General features: G+C 38.8%; 1 protein-coding gene across 5 annotated transcripts in view; it reads right to left on the bottom strand.

The window, feature by feature from the left end:
* The window catches only part of Ca-alpha1t (Ca[2+]-channel protein alpha[[1]] subunit T), a 52,482-nt gene that overhangs the window by 22,040 nt on the left and 13,991 nt on the right, over positions 1 to 16,451 (bottom strand). For 3 of the 5 annotated variants that reach the window (XM_071704620.1, XM_071704618.1, XM_071704619.1), the window contains exons 2-15: positions 13,305 to 13,417; positions 12,616 to 12,749; positions 12,065 to 12,162; positions 10,850 to 11,021; positions 8,698 to 8,736; positions 4,355 to 4,458; positions 3,922 to 4,097; positions 3,339 to 3,431; positions 2,854 to 3,032; positions 2,549 to 2,715; positions 1,865 to 2,214; positions 976 to 1,197; positions 767 to 896; positions 120 to 421 (exon numbers count right to left, since the gene is read on the bottom strand). In XM_071704620.1, the coding sequence (XP_071560721.1) occupies positions 120 to 421; positions 767 to 896; positions 976 to 1,197; positions 1,865 to 2,214; positions 2,549 to 2,715; positions 2,854 to 3,032; positions 3,339 to 3,431; positions 3,922 to 4,097; positions 4,355 to 4,458; positions 8,698 to 8,736; positions 10,850 to 11,021; positions 12,065 to 12,162; positions 12,616 to 12,749; positions 13,305 to 13,417 (2,279 nt within the window). The remainder of the gene's footprint in view (positions 1 to 119; positions 422 to 766; positions 897 to 975; positions 1,198 to 1,864; positions 2,215 to 2,548; positions 2,716 to 2,853; positions 3,033 to 3,338; positions 3,432 to 3,921; positions 4,098 to 4,354; positions 4,459 to 8,697; positions 8,737 to 10,849; positions 11,022 to 12,064; positions 12,163 to 12,615; positions 12,750 to 13,304; positions 13,418 to 16,451) is intronic. The other 2 variants (XM_071704622.1, XM_071704621.1) reach the window with 2 other exon arrangements.

Raw genomic sequence — 16,451 nt, 5'->3', positions numbered from 1 at the left:
TATCTTTATTTTAGTTGCGATAATATTACACAGTAGTTTTTCCTATCAAAAACTTGACGCTACGCCAAAAAGATCCGAAGCGGCATCGAAGTAATGTTTAGTCAGGTTCGAGGCATCACCTGATTATGATACTCGATTCCCATGCTCAAAGTGTTGATGAGGATCGCTAGTAGAATACCCTGCTGAAAGTATTTGTACTCGACAAGTTTCTTGATCCACCGTCTCATGCAGCGTAAGGTGCAGATACAGCAGCTACCGGCGCGTCTCAGAAACCGTCTAGGCCGCGAGGACTTTTGCAACTTCTCACCGTCGTCCGGCCACTGATCACCTCCCTGCAGCTCGCAACAACAGGAACAATTGTCAACGTCAGACGTCAACCATTGCGTGCGATCTTCCAACGTGATGTGACGATCTGTTATACCTATAAAACGCATATTAATTCATTTTCACATTTTTTTCCTTTGTCTTGAATATATAAATTTATTTAGCTGTTTGCAATTATTTTCTAAATTTAGTAAGGGAATACGAATCATAGTTCGAAAGCATTCACATTTATCAAAATTTATAATATCTTAAAAATGTAATATTTTTATAAACTAATTTTATCGTTTTGATATTTCCATTTTATAATATTTCTGAAAATTGAATTTAAGAATAACTTAAAGTCTAAAAGATCTTTGAAACATTTTTAGATAAGAATCCGTAATAATTCATAAATTTCAGTTTTATGATAAATCATGTTCGTTATACATAAAATAGAACTTGCCTTTCGTGAGAGAATTTAGAAACGAATCGAGTGCTAGCTGGCCGGTGGGCAGAGCAGCGCTGAGAGCACCGCTGAGAGCCAACAATTCCTGACACGTCATAGCCTCGTTGCCACCCAGCTCAGCTTGCATCTGCGACAGTACGCCTTATTTAAGAAAGAAAGAGACCTCCATTTTAAATTATGGAGCAATCATGGCAGTTGGAAATTACCTGTGCGTGGTCCGGCAGCGGACTGGACCAAACGTTACCATCGCCCGTCTGTGTCATCTTCTCGCTCGAGCAGACGTTACGTTCGCCCGGTGTCACCGTCAACCCCGGCTGCAACGCATTCCCGACATTATTGCTGCCATGGAGCAGTACCACGTCGCTAAACATTACGCTGCTTCTTCTCCGATAATGCGTACATGGTGGACTCAACAACGTGCTGTTCGTCTAAAAGGCGATAATCAAGCATACGTTACGCATAATGTACACTACGACAGGCGCTCTCTCTCGTAACCGTTCTCGGCCCAAACTTGTAGCATTAAGGGAAGAAACTTTATGCACGATATCTTGCCGTACCTAAAGCTCAAAATCACCGTTCTTTTTGTGCAAACGTACTTTCTATTACCGTCGAAGAGAACTCGACGAAACGTAAAATGCTAATGTTCTTCTACACGGAAAGCATGTATAATTACTATGAAATACGCTACTATCGATATAAAGCAGAAGATAAATATCAGCAAAGAGAATAGCTTAACGGGAAGAGCGCTAAACGAGTCATTCAAAAATGTTTTTGCTTGCCTACAGTTGCTTACTAAGATCAAAGTCGAGTGTAATATTTTTAGAGAGCGAAAGCTCAAGCGGCGTAATTGAGCCCACTAAAGAAACGAAATAACGTTATGAATAATCCTCCAATAATAAAATCAAAACTTACCGTTTCGTTATTTATCTCACTTTAGTTAAATGAATAAATAAATAATTTAACCATTATACATTATTGGAAAATTATTTTCCAATATTTTATTTGAACTTTAATTGCGCCGCTCGTCTTTAACGTGTGAAAAATTTCGTGATGTGTTCTCATATGCATGCTCATATCTATAATATGTATACTTGCCTCGGCCACGTTTCCCACAACGGCGTTGTCGCTTCCGTTGTAGGATACGGAGGAGGCACGATGGACGCTCAATCTGTGGTACATGTTCGCGGAAGCCTCGGCCTCGGAAAGCTCGGGGCTGGCTCGAGGCGCGGTGCCCAGGTTTCCGCTACCACCAACGCTATTGCCGACGGTCACGGGGACGGCGATTGCCACCGCTGATTGCGTCGGGGATGTGATCGTGGCGAAATCAATGACAGATCCGCCGTTGCCACTGGTAGCCTGTTGCTGCTGCTGCTGTTGCTGCTGTTGCTCCGCATATTCTAGCGCGGCGAGAAGTCGCGGACACCTCCCATGGTGTAGTCTTCTATCTGAACATGTAACAATTTCGAAAGTTCGAGGTCGATATTAGCGTCGTAGGAATTTTAAGACTTCCATTTCAAGTTTTATATTTAATTTCCCCTTTTTTTAATCCCTAAGTGTTCGTATGGAGATTAATTTAATCCAAATTTTAGTTTATTTAGATATATTTTATATGTAAACAAAATGTTTTATATTTGTATTTAATTATTATTTATATTTAATTATAAATTAAGACACGTTTTAAACAAAATAATTTTTAAGCATTAAAATGCGTCTGGATTAGTTTAATTCGCACGCGAGCACTTACGAATTAATTCAATTTTTCTATTTAAATTTATTTACCGCCCGGTACGCGATTCGGTCCAACAGCAGCGGTATTCGAACGAGGTACTTGACTCTGCGGTTCCTTAAGTAGATTCTGCTCCCGCTTCTGCTGCCTCCTGTACACCCACAAGCGATATCTCTTCATCAGTCTTCGTTTGCCTCGTCGCCAGAGGTGGGCGATGTATCTGGAAAAAAAAAGACATCAAATCATCATCCATCGTAAAGCACGAGCGCTGGTTTTCGCGGGTGAATGAGGGACGAGGAACAATCCGGTTCGCGTGAACAGCGTCCTCGGAGGATGGGCAACGATGACAAATACCCACTTGACGATTTCGGCGTAACAAGTAGCAGGCTCCGAAGTATTCGTGGACGAGGCAAGCGTCGAGGTCGAATGGTAACGCGCGCGCTCCAGCCGCATCCTCTCCATTTCCCGCTTCTTCGTCTCTGAGAATTGCGTCGCGATTACGACCAAGCAGAGGTTGATCATGAAGAAGGAGCCGATCTGCAAACGCAGGCCTTTTTTAATTCACAGGCTCTTAATTCTTTCATAATATTTTCCGCGTTTGTTCTATATTTATTTATATATTTATATATTTATATTTATATATTGTGTTCATTATCTCCTCGTAAATCAGATTACAATTTCGCTCTACTTGATCATTAAAGGCGTGAATATAATCATACGATGGTTGTTATCATTATTTGTATTGTAAAAAGAATTTATTTTAAAGAGACATATTACTCAGCACATATTATGTTTCACATATTGCGCTCGCCGTGCAATTGGGGTAGGAAATGGAGTACTCACGACTATCAGGAGAACGAAGTATATCCAGTCCCAGAATGAGTGGGCGTCTTGCACGTAATACATTATGTCCGTCCAACCTTCCAGGCTGATTACCTACAAATCGACACGATTGCGATACTCAGCGTTTCGGCGAAATAGCGACGAATAAGGCGATAAACTTAATCTATTAATAAATTACGAACTAAAGATATTAAAAACGTTACGGCTGAATTTTCGTTAAAAATTGAAGAAAGCTAATTTAGGAAAAACATGCTACAAACGCGTTAAGAGGAAATACATTGTGAATGAAGTCTCGTACATTTTCACCATATAGAAATACGAAGCCTTCCAGCTAGCACATTACTCATTCGCGATAACGTCTTATCGAATAAAAACCAATTCGTCCGTAATATCGTCGATAGCGTAATTTTTCTCCTGGCACTAATGTGCGCGATCCGTATCCATCGACTTTCGGGCGCCGCATAAGTATTTTACTTATAGATGGGAGAAATATTCCGTGCCGCATGTACGTGTTCGAGTACATGTACACATGCATACGTAAATTATTCTGAACGAATGTAGGACGAGTAACTAAAGCGCTCACAAGAAATATGGCGACCCAGGCGAGGCCGATGTTATCGAACGAAATTGTTCCTTGGAATGGATTGTTGCCCTGGCCCTTGCACTCGGTGTAGTAGTAGTTCCAATTAACGCAGGTATCATTGTTGATGAACGTGACGTTACTGTTTGGCACAGCGGTACTGTTGCACACCACGTTCCCTGAATGCGAAAAACGCCGTTGCGTTCGATTACGGTGATAAAACAATCAATTATCCGAATGTGCAATAACGTGATGGATTCAAAATATTGGGGAGCTCGGAATAAAGAAAAATTCTGGAGTATCTTGTATAAAGCATTTTTTATTTAACTCTACGTGGATTGTTAGAGAGTTAAATTTAGTTAAATTTATGAAACTGCGCATTCATTTTATTAAATGCTATTTTGCAAGTTTATCCGAAATTTTTTGACGTACTCACCGAGTTTGAGAGGCGGCAGATTACTGCAAAGGTGCATCCCACTGTCGTCGGGACGCGAACAAATGTAATCCTGACCCCCATACTCGAAATACTTCTCCAGATCGCTGGAAAATCAACAGAGCGACGATTAAAAATTTACGCACACTGATCTCCACGAGATAGATAGATTCTTAAGTTTAAAGACTTGCGTACATATGCCTTATTATGCACGGATGCACTCTTCGCATGCTTCGCTTTATGCGTACATTGTATGTAGGTATGCAAAACGTGTTTGATATAATTAATAATATATAGTATATATAGCGTAAATGTATACAGGACGAGTCACTAGGAACTGTCGTTTAAAATAACTTCTTATGCACTAACTTAAACAAATATTTGCAAACAAAATAATGCATCAAGCAAGTTTTATCTTTGGTAAACCTCGTAATATTTAAAAATATTGCGGCGATTTTGTCGAAAAAAAAAAAACAAGTTCAATGATATGTACGATTTTAATAATTTTAAATTTTAATAGAAGAAGATACACAATTTTTCCAAAAAAATAAATTGTAACCAAATTGTGAGATATAATAAGAAGTTATTTCGTGATGGTTTTTAGTAATTCGTTCTATATATATATATTCATATATTCATAATATATAATATTCAGAGGGTCATGGAATTACCGGAGGAGCTTCCAGTGCGGCTTTTTGTGTAAATGGGTATACGGGAACCTAACCGAAAATATGTAAATGCGATCGATCGGAGTTTCCCGGGCTATAGGATCTGAAGGATGTATATGCATACGAATAAAGGCTAATCGTAAACGACCTACAACGCGCAAATCATTGTCAGCGTGACGTGGCTGTGGCATTGATTCGCAAAACTGATCGATACGTTTAACGCAGTATTCGTATATTTCGTACCGAGATTGCTTCGAATAAAGCGCGTGTTGTTCGGGGAATCGGGCGCGCGTTTCCCACATCGGCCTTGTCATGCTTACACTTTCGACTCTGTTTATATCACTGGTCGACAGCTCGTCCGATGATTCTCGGACACCTCATATAGTATAGAATATACGTACACGTATATATAGATGCTGATGTACAACGTACGTGCGCAACGGTTGAGAGAAATATATAGGCAAATGCAGATGTACGTATATACCGACACGAGTTTGCGTGCACGCGGCTGGTATCGCGCCGAAAATAGTCGGCTGGTGCGAAAAGAAACACAATTAACACGTTCCTCGCGTCGAACTATCGCATCGGCAATACCATGGATGCCGAAAATGAACGGTCGTTCCTAGCTTCGAAGATTGCAAGTTACGCCGTTGTCGAGCCACGTAAACAAAACCTTGCTTTTAAAAAAAGTCCCCGAAGGATATTTGAGCTTCGATGTCCGGAGAGACGGTCGCGAATCAGATATCATTTAATATAAATGGCAAAGTGATAAGTAATTACTTAATAATATTATTATTAGGCAAGTATTTATTTGATATTTTCATTAGATATTGAAATGTATAAAGCAGAAAATAAAATTGATGACGTTCTCTCTTTCATTTGCGGGTTAATACGTTCATATAATCCTGAATATATTAATGTGAAATACGGGTAAATATACGTGACGTTTCAAGTTTCACGGACAATTCATAATTTTATGCTATGCCCTTTAGGATTAAACGGTAATGTGCCATCTTTCTCTAAGCTCGATTGTACTCCTCTATATCGCAATATGGCGTCTTTTATTCTGGATTCTCAGACGTTGTCATGATTGATAATCCCGTTAAAATCGGATGATTGATTTCACTTCGCACTTTATCCAGGTTTGCGTTGAAATTCTTAAATTTTTTAACAGCGTCATGCTGACATATCACATTTCTTGATATAATTCATTTAAAATATATAGTATTATAATAAAGTTCATTGATCGCGAACAGAAAAATATGGAGCGATAGAGGAATAGTGCATTATGGAGCGTTACACTTGCTAAAATAATGCGAAATAATTTTACGTTATTCAAACACACGCTATGTATGCTTAATTAGCGGTGTGCACGTGATCGCCTGTGCTCTCCTTAATTTGCGTGCCTTTAACGCGGCATAGTCGTGTGCTTCACGTTTGTGCTCGCTGTGCTGATCGTGCCCATCGTTCTAGATCCCCTCATATGTTATATATTTATAAGGTGACCGGATGTCCTACTTTTAAACAATATATTAATCCCCATAATGTATTACTTTGTCACGATTTTGTTGCAATAAACTTTCGTGCTTGTATTTTGATGCGAAATTAATTTAACTTGGAAATAATCGTAAAATGATTCCAAAAAGATGTCTAAAGCTTTATAAAAAAGCTGCACAAAAAAACATGGAAATAATTGTAATTAAATTCAATCAGACGATCAATCTTAATTTTTATATTTAGACTACACCACTTATATATAGTCTATTATCATCATAATGTTTATCTCCCAGAGCAAAAATGACTACAGATTATGGGATCATAATTAGAAAAATCTGATCGCTTTGTATATCTGTGAGCGTATTTGGCAGCGAGCTCTGTGCGAGTAGCGATGGCATCTCGATATTCTCGAAAAAGCAAACAGATACATAATAGTTTTCAAGATAAATTTTTCAATTCCATTTATATCTGTTCTTTCTCAAACTACAAATATGTATTACTTCGAACATTCTTGCACGTAAAGTTAAATACATTGCGATATTGCTTTTGACACTTGCTCGAATTCCGATATCGCAATCGCAAGATAGACATTGATGCCTTCTCAAAAATACTTTTGGCTTGCATACTTAAAAAATTACGAGTTGACCGCTTTCCAGGGCCATCGCTATCCGCGCGGCTCCAGCGCTGCGCTACCAGAACGCGAGAACGGCAGTAACGCCAGTGCAGAAGTCGATAAACGTTCGAAAATAGCTGCTACGTATACCGGAATAGACCGCGCGAGCACCGCGCGTTTAATTAGCTCTCTCTGGGCTTGGGCTTGGAGCTTTATGGAGCCTACTTCTCTTGCTGCGCTATCGCGCCATGTGAGTTTGGAATTAAAATGACTCCGGGGCACCCGGGTGCGCAAGTATGAATCTAGGATCTTGAAATGTGCGACGAAGCTTCCTGTTCTTTAAACGTATCGTAATTGTACGGTCCGAACGGGAACAGAGACGTGCGGACGTGAAAATCTAGAGTTCGGCTCGTTCCATAATCATTGACAGCAACGTCATTGATACCGAGAGCGTCCGTGATACCGCGTCCATGTCTCACGTAATGAGATTCCTTGGGGAAAAATAATGTCCATCCTTCCTTAAAATGTTGAAGCTTTGATCTCTCTTGATTTATAAAGAATTAGAGAAATTTTCCATTTCAAGTAAATGTCAACTTCAAATCTATGGACCAAAAATCTCGTTATGTGGGTGCATGGATCGTTCGGGACGCTCTGTATATAACGGAAGGATATGCTATCGTGAAAGCGGTGCGATGTTGTGAAACCACAGAGATCACCGATGCCAGACACACATCGATAGTTCACATATGCAGAAAGCATCGTTAACGCTTACCGACTAGACACACGCTGAGGAAGGATAAAATAGAGAGGCAGAGAGTGTGAAGGAGACAGTGAGAGTGAGAGTGAGGCGCGCGAATCAAAAAAGGTATGCCCAGAGCAAAGAAGAGGAAGAACATTGACTCGTGCATCAAAGTAGCCGAAGAGATCCCGAAGTGTTGGAGTAATCTCGTAGAAAAATGTGGAGTTTCCGGGTCGCCCACAAATTACAGATCTCTCCTCCATCCCCGCTTTCCGAATCGCGTACCACGCGATTTATCTACAACGTGTGTATTGAGGAGAGAGCCTCGGTGCTAGAACGATTAAGTGTGGAGATGGTGAAGTAGCCCCGACACTAAAATATTATCTCAAAGTTTAGGAGGGTTGATCTCTTCTCTCGCTCTCGGGGATCTCGGACTCATCGTCTTCTCGATCGGCAGCCAGTATACGAAATAGTGTTTCATTCGTTGTCGGTCGAGTCGACATGCTCTATGTGAGTACATACTACGGTACAATCGCACACTGTTACAGTGGTTAAGAGAGAAGAGATAAGAGAGGAAGAGACAGAGGGAGAGATAGAAAAGGAGAGTGAGAGCGAGAAAGAGAAAGAGAGGGAGAGAAAGAGAGAGATAATATATACATATGCACGTCACGTATGGTTGCATGTATATACATATATGTACATATGGATGCTTTGTGTATTTATACTCTGTGATTTATATAGGTATGTATTATTGAGAGGGGGAGAGAGAGAGAGAGATAGAGAAAGATATATATGTATGTACAGCACATTGTTCTCTACTAGAGCTTACTAAATGCGTGATCGAACCGAGTACTCGTCCGAGAGTAACCTGCAACAGCGAAACAATAGCCTGTCACTGCCTCCCTGGGGTCATGTACTTACATGTCTAGGTTTTTTTTTAGTCACGAGGAGCAGAAGAAGGAGGAAGAAAGAAAAAAGGAGAGAGAAAGAAAGAGAAAGAGAGAGGAGAGTAAGAAGAATGTCTCGGATCGCCTAACGTGATATACTCCTGTAAAGCAAAAGTTCAGAAGTAGAACATACTGATCCATCCAGGGCTTTTCACGAACTTCTCATGGTCCCTTTCGCCACCGATGATATCTTTCTCATCTAGAACGCGCCAACAATCTCAAATCGATATCCGAACATTTGACAGAAAGGTCGCTGTAAGTGTCATATGCTTTTAAAATTATATTTACTTTGAAAAAGGTTTTACATGTTAGGTTTTATATGTTAGGATCGATAGAATAAGGTCGATTATTGCCACATACTAAATTATTCATGTGACAAAAAAAGGTGCCTACCTTTTGTATAAATGTTATTTAGAAAAATAGCTGCTATATAACTATTATTTAGAAAAATAGCTAGAAATTTTTATATTCGATAGTTACAGATCTTCCTTTATGTCAAGACTTGCCTTATGTCAACAACTAGTCACGTAAGTTTTCAAACAAGTTACCAACAATGAAAAAATACTGTTAAGAGAAATTAATTGTTCTTGTTTTTTATGTTTAGATATCGCATATATAGGACATAAAAACGTAATAAATGTCCCGCAAAGAAAGAATAATATTTAAGAAATATAAGAAAAAAAGTAGGATAAATTATTCATGATATATTTTCTGTTATTTACGATAAACGCAATATTATATAAGGTCTAAAATGCTCGTCTACAATAGCCGTAAGAGTATGCAGTAAGACGTAAGCAATAAGTTATTGACCAACCACAGTCGATTATTCTTGGATTGTAAAAATCCCATTAGTCAATAACTTACTGCTTACGTCTTACTGTATACTCCTGCTGCCATTGTAGACGACGCTTAAGAGTGTTTAATTATCCACTTTCGTTAAGTTGCGGCCATCTCAAGTTTGAGATTACATTTTATGGGTAGTTTCGTGATAAGCCGAGCGGAGTGAGCATGAGTTACGAAATTTGCACTGTATTCTGAGCAAATATCGATCGTCTGGAAGCGGATCGAGCGCGAAGTACTGGCGCAGAGAAGAACTGGCGAAAGACAGAGAGCGAAGGAAGAATAGAGCGTTAAATTTACAGCAAGAAAAACTCGGCAAGCGATGCTTTGCGACAATTGAAGCTACTCGCCATGCAATCTGGATATATTAGATTACAATTGGGTTCCGCGCCAATGAAAACGCACGACCAAGTCATTAATTCGATGCCGAATCGCGTGCACGTATGCGGCTGATTTGCCGCGCTCTCGAACCTTTGATTATCCCATTCGCATCAGACGCAAGTTCCATAACTAAAATCCCGAGGGAACCCGTTTCGTCTCAGGCGACGTAAACAAATTACAAGCGTGTCAAATAGAAATATTCTATCTAAGCAAAAAATTGTCGAGCAAAAAATTGCGTACGCAGAGTAATAGACTTTTTTATATGCAATAGCATGCTTTGAACACGGTAAACGCAAATATGCCTCATGTAAAATGAAAATCACTCCTCCTGATCGTTTCGCACGTGGGGCCATAGCGTTTACTGTATTCCGTCGTATGTTATTGCAAAAGCTCCCAGACCAAAGTTTTTACACAAAAGCGAAAATGCTTCGAAATGCTGATCTTGAAAATCCACCATTTTTACGATAAGCCTTAGATAGAAATTGCTAAAATTGAGAGACTATTTTGCGCTGAACGCGATGCTTTACGATGTATGTACAGAATATACGATGTCGCAAAAAAATTCCTAGTTAATGCCGAATTGCCGGATTTGAGTTATTGAGTTCCTACATGTTTCGCCGTCTCGCGGAAATGCGACAATCGGCGACGGAGCGCTTCAAACTGCATAGCAATCGAAAGACAGACAGAGGAGAAAAAAATGCGATGCAGCGTGAGGCGCAATAACGTGAAGAATCGGAGTCGAACATTTATAATAATAAAAAAAAAAATTAGTCAACAAATAGTCCGCGGAACTTAAGATTCTCGCCGACTTACTCGGGATACTTGACATTGGGCAGAGCCTTGAGGAAGCAGCGTTGACGCAGTATGCCTTCCCACAGCTGCACGCCGACAATGCCGAATATGAAGAAAACGAAGAAGCACAATAACAAGACGTTGCCCAGCATGGGAAGGGTGTCGAGCAGCAACATCACCAGTATCCGCATACCTATCGGAGGTGTTCGTGAAAATAACACTTCGTAATCGATTAATAACACGCAAATGTATAATGCCATGTGTAATTATCATCATAATTCGTTATCGAATTATTGAACAAAGGCAACATCGATTCTGCTCGCGGATATTCTTACCTCGGATACTGAAATAGGCCGGTATTCATAGTCGGTTCTTATATTTAAGACCGCGTCTTAAGTGCAATCTTAAGATGTTATGAACCAATCACAGAGCCGTATTAGCATCTTAAGACATTACTTGAGACGGTCTTGAAATAAGAACCGACTATGAATACCGGCCTATTTCAGTATCCGAGGTAAGAATAGTTTAATGTTATCTTGATTGTTTTTTTTTTGTTACAAATACACGCGATAAATTGAAAATATATTCTACACGGAATAATTAAAATTTTTAATTTTAATTTTAATAATAAGCATATTGACAAATATCTATGCTATTTATATAAAAAAAAAGAAGAGTTTTTGGTGAAATCATTATTCATAAAAATTGGTTAGCATCCAACGTTAAATATCTCAATCACTGACGTTTAAATTCAGAGAAAGGAATTTGAAGCCACAATAACATTTTATATTATTCAATTTTGCCTTAAAAATAGTTTGTATAAAATTCTTTCTAAAAAACGATTTAAATGCCTTGATAGTATGGAGGTAAAATAATCAGGATATAATATATATGTACACATTGATCATTGAAGGATCTGCTATTAAAATTAAGGTCGCGAGTTCCGCGACGCGTGTACATATTTCGCGCTTACGCGAAATTCATCCTTGGATTTCGAGCTTAACGTTTGTAGCTAAATGCCTCTTCTTGGCAACTTTACTCGTTCTTGTTTAATATGATTATATGTACTCCTCTACCCTCGGCACGTTTCAATTCCAAGATGAAATCAACTGTGAATGCGTTACGATTTGTATGAGATGGTTATGCACCTGGCAATGCACCGTGAAATCGACGACGGGAGCAAACTGGAGTTAACTGTCAAAATTTCTGACATATCGCAAAGATTTCATTACTTACTTGGTATCCGATTGATCGCTCGTAATGGCCTTAATACTCTTATCGTTCGGATGGCTGACAGATTCATATTTTCCACGTTTAGGCAGTATTCGAAAGCGCTACAACCAAGTCACTTTTTAATCTTTTTTAACATTTATTTTATAATTTATTTTATAATTTATTACAGTAAAATCTTTTTGTAATTGGACAATATATTGTATTTAATAATTTGTATAAACGCGTATAAAACAATTGTTAGGAAGAATTCTGAATTTTAATTTTAAGAGAAATTAAATTGTAAGAAATTTAAAAAATATAATAATATATCTTTCACATAATCTGAACAGAAAATATATAAAATATTATAAACGTAAAATAATTTCAGTTGATTATTATAATTATTGTAACATTATTACAATTGTTGCTAGGAAGTTATGTATTTTTATTCCATATTGTTATCTATCATAAATGCATTTCATGCAGATTCTCGCAGATTTTATACAAAAACTTTTTGAAACACGACAAGTTCTCGGAAAATTAGGAAACTTAATGAATTCGAATGAAATACTTACCCAGCCACCACTATAAAGAAATCTAATCTATTCCAGGAATCCGCGAGATAAGTTCCTTTACCGTAAATCCCCATCGCCACCATCTTTATGGTCATTTCCAAGGAGAAGAAGGCAAAAATGATATCATCGAACATCTGAAAGAAATAGACAGGACTTAATTAAAACGGAGTATGATCGACGTAATTCACCATGATTGATTTAGCGCACTCTATTAGAGGCTTCGATTAACGGCTGTACCATGTCAGTAATTTTCTCATCTCTTTCCCATCCCATCCCATCCCATCCCATCCCCATCCTCCTCCTCATCCTTCTTTTCCGCCACCTTTTCCGCTAGACTAATTGCGAGCCGGCCGGAAACCGTGTCAAGATGCATAATCGATTAACTCGCTTATCAGCGCGTCGTATAATCGCTGCCTTCACGCGAAAATTCTCCATAAGTTGACTTAATGGAATTTTAAATATTCCCATTCCGATATCGGACTTTTCTCCCTGGCACGCGAACATGCAAATGCGATACTCGGGATCGCGAAGGGAGCCGTTCTTATGGAAATGGCTCTTACTTAAATAAATCCGATACGCTACACTTCGCTTTCTTAAATCCGAATGCGATAACGCGGATTACGCCGGTTCCTCTCCTTCATTCATTTTCCTCCTTTTCCAACGAGCTGCCGCGAGATATGAGTACGTACCTGCAGTATCTTACATCGATTCGTTACACACTGGTCGTCCACGCACGGCTGGTACATCCCGAGCGTGATGCAGTTCAGGAGGATCACCATCATGCTCACCCTTTCGAACCACGTGAGTCTTTGTTAAGGAAAAGATAGCTAGGCATTTTTCAGTTTTTGCTGATTAAAGGTAACAGATTGCGAGCGGGCTGCACGTTATTGCCACATTAAAATTATAACATAAAAGAGAATCTTTAAATATATGGGACACAAATTGCACGAAAAGTATATGAGAAACCTATTAGAAATATCTCGCACTCAATTATGCGTTAACTCCTTTCTAACCATTTATATTGTAAATAAATAATTCTCAATTTTTATAATATATGAATATGATTCTCATCGCCATTATTTGCATGAAAATTATATACTGAGCATCGAAATGTTGCTACGAGCAGTTAAATTACAGAAATTTTTTCGTATTTATCAAATAACCATTTGTCTTGATTGAATACAATCGGTATTAATAATTGTACACGTAATCTCATTATGGCAAAATGCGCAATTTTTTCCTGACGTCGATTGATGAAAGCCAGATCACCGTAAACAGCGAACTGATTGTCGTTGCCAAGTGATTATCATCTAAATATCGTGCGTTTCGCAGCGCGTTTCTGAACATGCCAATTTAAACAGACAAGCTGTGTGATTACATCTAATCACGTGTCTCTAATCTCTGCGCATGGAAAAAAATGCCGCAGACGAATACACAATATTGAATGAAATATTCAATATACTGTTCAATCATTATTACATTCACGATTTGTTTAAACATCCAATTTTTCTTTTACATCACGATATACAAGTGCTAACATATTGAAATTTGATATAAGGTCAAATTGAAATCGAGAATCAAGATGTTTGTACGAGTGATCCGATGCAGCGAGTTTCCGATCGTATAATTAGCACAGCTATCAGTTTTCGGTAGTTACCGCTTTTAATAGGGTTGTGATATCTCAGTATCGAATGTAATTATTAATTACATGCAAGTATCATTTTCAAATCCTTTAAATGCTAAACAATTATTATATGTTAAACATAAATTTTATCTTATATGTAACATAAATTTCGTGTAAAGACACTTATAGTATAAATCTTAACTTTTAATAATATCAATTAATCTTTTTAGAAGTTCTTGATTTTATTTGTTAAAGATAAATCTGTTTAATTTGAACATATATGATTGTTCTATTTATATCTAAGTAAGGTATTTTTAATTATCTTTTCCATCTGTGCAATACTTCTTATGGCAGATTTCCGAGAACGTAACATTTTATCATGATATCCTTTTAATGCGAAGATAAATCGAAGTGCGTGACGCACGAGAGTAAGAAACTGAGACATCGATTTCCTAGCAGCCGCGATTCGTATTCCACCCTTGGTTTGCGCGACGGTGTTAGACGATATGTCGCGATATTCATCAACGTCGCGTGCAAGCGGCTATTCACGTGTTAGCTAGCTGGCTACTGACATCGACTTACACGCGAGGCCGACGCCCTTCTCGAAAGGTTAAGAGTAAGAAGCACTGTTAAGATAAGGATTGCCGCAATCCCTTATTCCGATTGAAATTCTTTTTAGCGCTACTTGTTGCACTCAATTAATTATTGGCAATGGAAACGAGCCGCGTCTCCGAATTACACCGAATCGATCGACATGTAGTCGCCGAAAGAACTGCCCGAAAATAAGTGGGCCATGATATGACATCTGAACTTGAACCCGTCTATCTTCATAAATGACCTTTGTTACTTTTTATGATACCCGGACGATAAATGGTCCGACCGGGCGCGCAGGAAATTGGTAAACTAAAAATAAATCGATCGCCGCTTATCACACGAACGGAATGGTACATCTCGATGTTAGATGGGTCGGCTCTTCAGGATATATTCATATAGTCAGAGATTGGAGAGTAATTAGCCTAATGAAAGGACAAAATTGACACACGACGATTCGTCTGCCCGCAAATCAATCCGCCATTAGGCTCCCTAAAACATTTCCATCTAATCTCAGCAGAAATTTCATTATGGATATAGAGTTCGAGGTATGTGTATTACGGAAAGAGGGAGATTCAGAAAGCTCTCGGCGAATAAAATAATAAATCTCATTTAGTTAATTAAAAATGGATTCTCCAACAAAAATTTAATTTAAATCGTAACAATCTCTGTTCATGCATATCCAACGATTGAAGTATCGGATTTGTCATTTCATACGACACTTTCACGATAGATACTCTGGGAAAAATATAACCCACTTTGGGGCCCACGATTTTAGATAATCAAACTATTTGGATATAGTAACTCTAATTAACATTTTGGTTAGTGCCCCTTAAGTGAAAATTGTTTTTGCGTAATTGAATATCGACAGAACTAATTGAGATAATTGACTAGTATAACTTAAAAATCTTAGAAATAGATAGAATAGCTAATTACGATTTTTAGTTACGCGTAATCGTGGGCCCCAAAGTGGGTTATTTCCGTCTTTATTTTTCCCAGAGTAAAACGTTTCTTTAGGCAACGCGAAGACATCTAAAAGAGTTTATTAAAACGTCCGCAATTTGACATATTAATATTATAAAAGACGTCTTTATTTTTCAAATGCAAGTTAGACGTTTTTATCACTTTTGTGTTGTATAGATCAATATTTCAAAAGCGCTCGCTTCTCGATTCGAATTAAACATAAAATCGTACAATCTACGCAGTTCACGGATGCATGATAGATTGCCGTATGATCGCAAAAGCCCGCGAAGCGATGGTGTATCATAATAGCGATCTATCACGCCGACACGATCTCGCGTGCCAAGCGCCGATATCGACGAGCGTTTGTACGAGCGACTCTTAGCCTCCCCATGTGCTTACACAAACGGCCGCGAGCACCTGTAACGTCTCATCTCCGGCGAAGAACGGGGGCAACGACGAGTGGGTGAGGGAGCCTCGGAGGAAGACTCGCATTAAAAAGCAGCATGTCGGTGATTTTGACAAGCGAATCGCTAGGAACCTTCTGCGTTATCTGCTCTCACAAATGTGCTCGGAGTGTGTTCGATCAATAAACTAGGTTGGCCTCCACCGAGCTCTCTCTCTCTCTCTCTCTCTCTCTCTCTCTCTCTCTCTCTCTCTC

The sequence above is a fragment of the Temnothorax nylanderi genome, unplaced genomic scaffold (genome assembly GCF_030848795.1).
Source record: "Temnothorax nylanderi isolate EJ_2023f unplaced genomic scaffold, tnyl_v1.0 TNYL_tig0042_pilon, whole genome shotgun sequence".
Taxonomy (NCBI): domain Eukaryota; kingdom Metazoa; phylum Arthropoda; class Insecta; order Hymenoptera; family Formicidae; genus Temnothorax; species Temnothorax nylanderi.
This window is presented reverse-complemented; position numbering and strand designations above follow the sequence as displayed.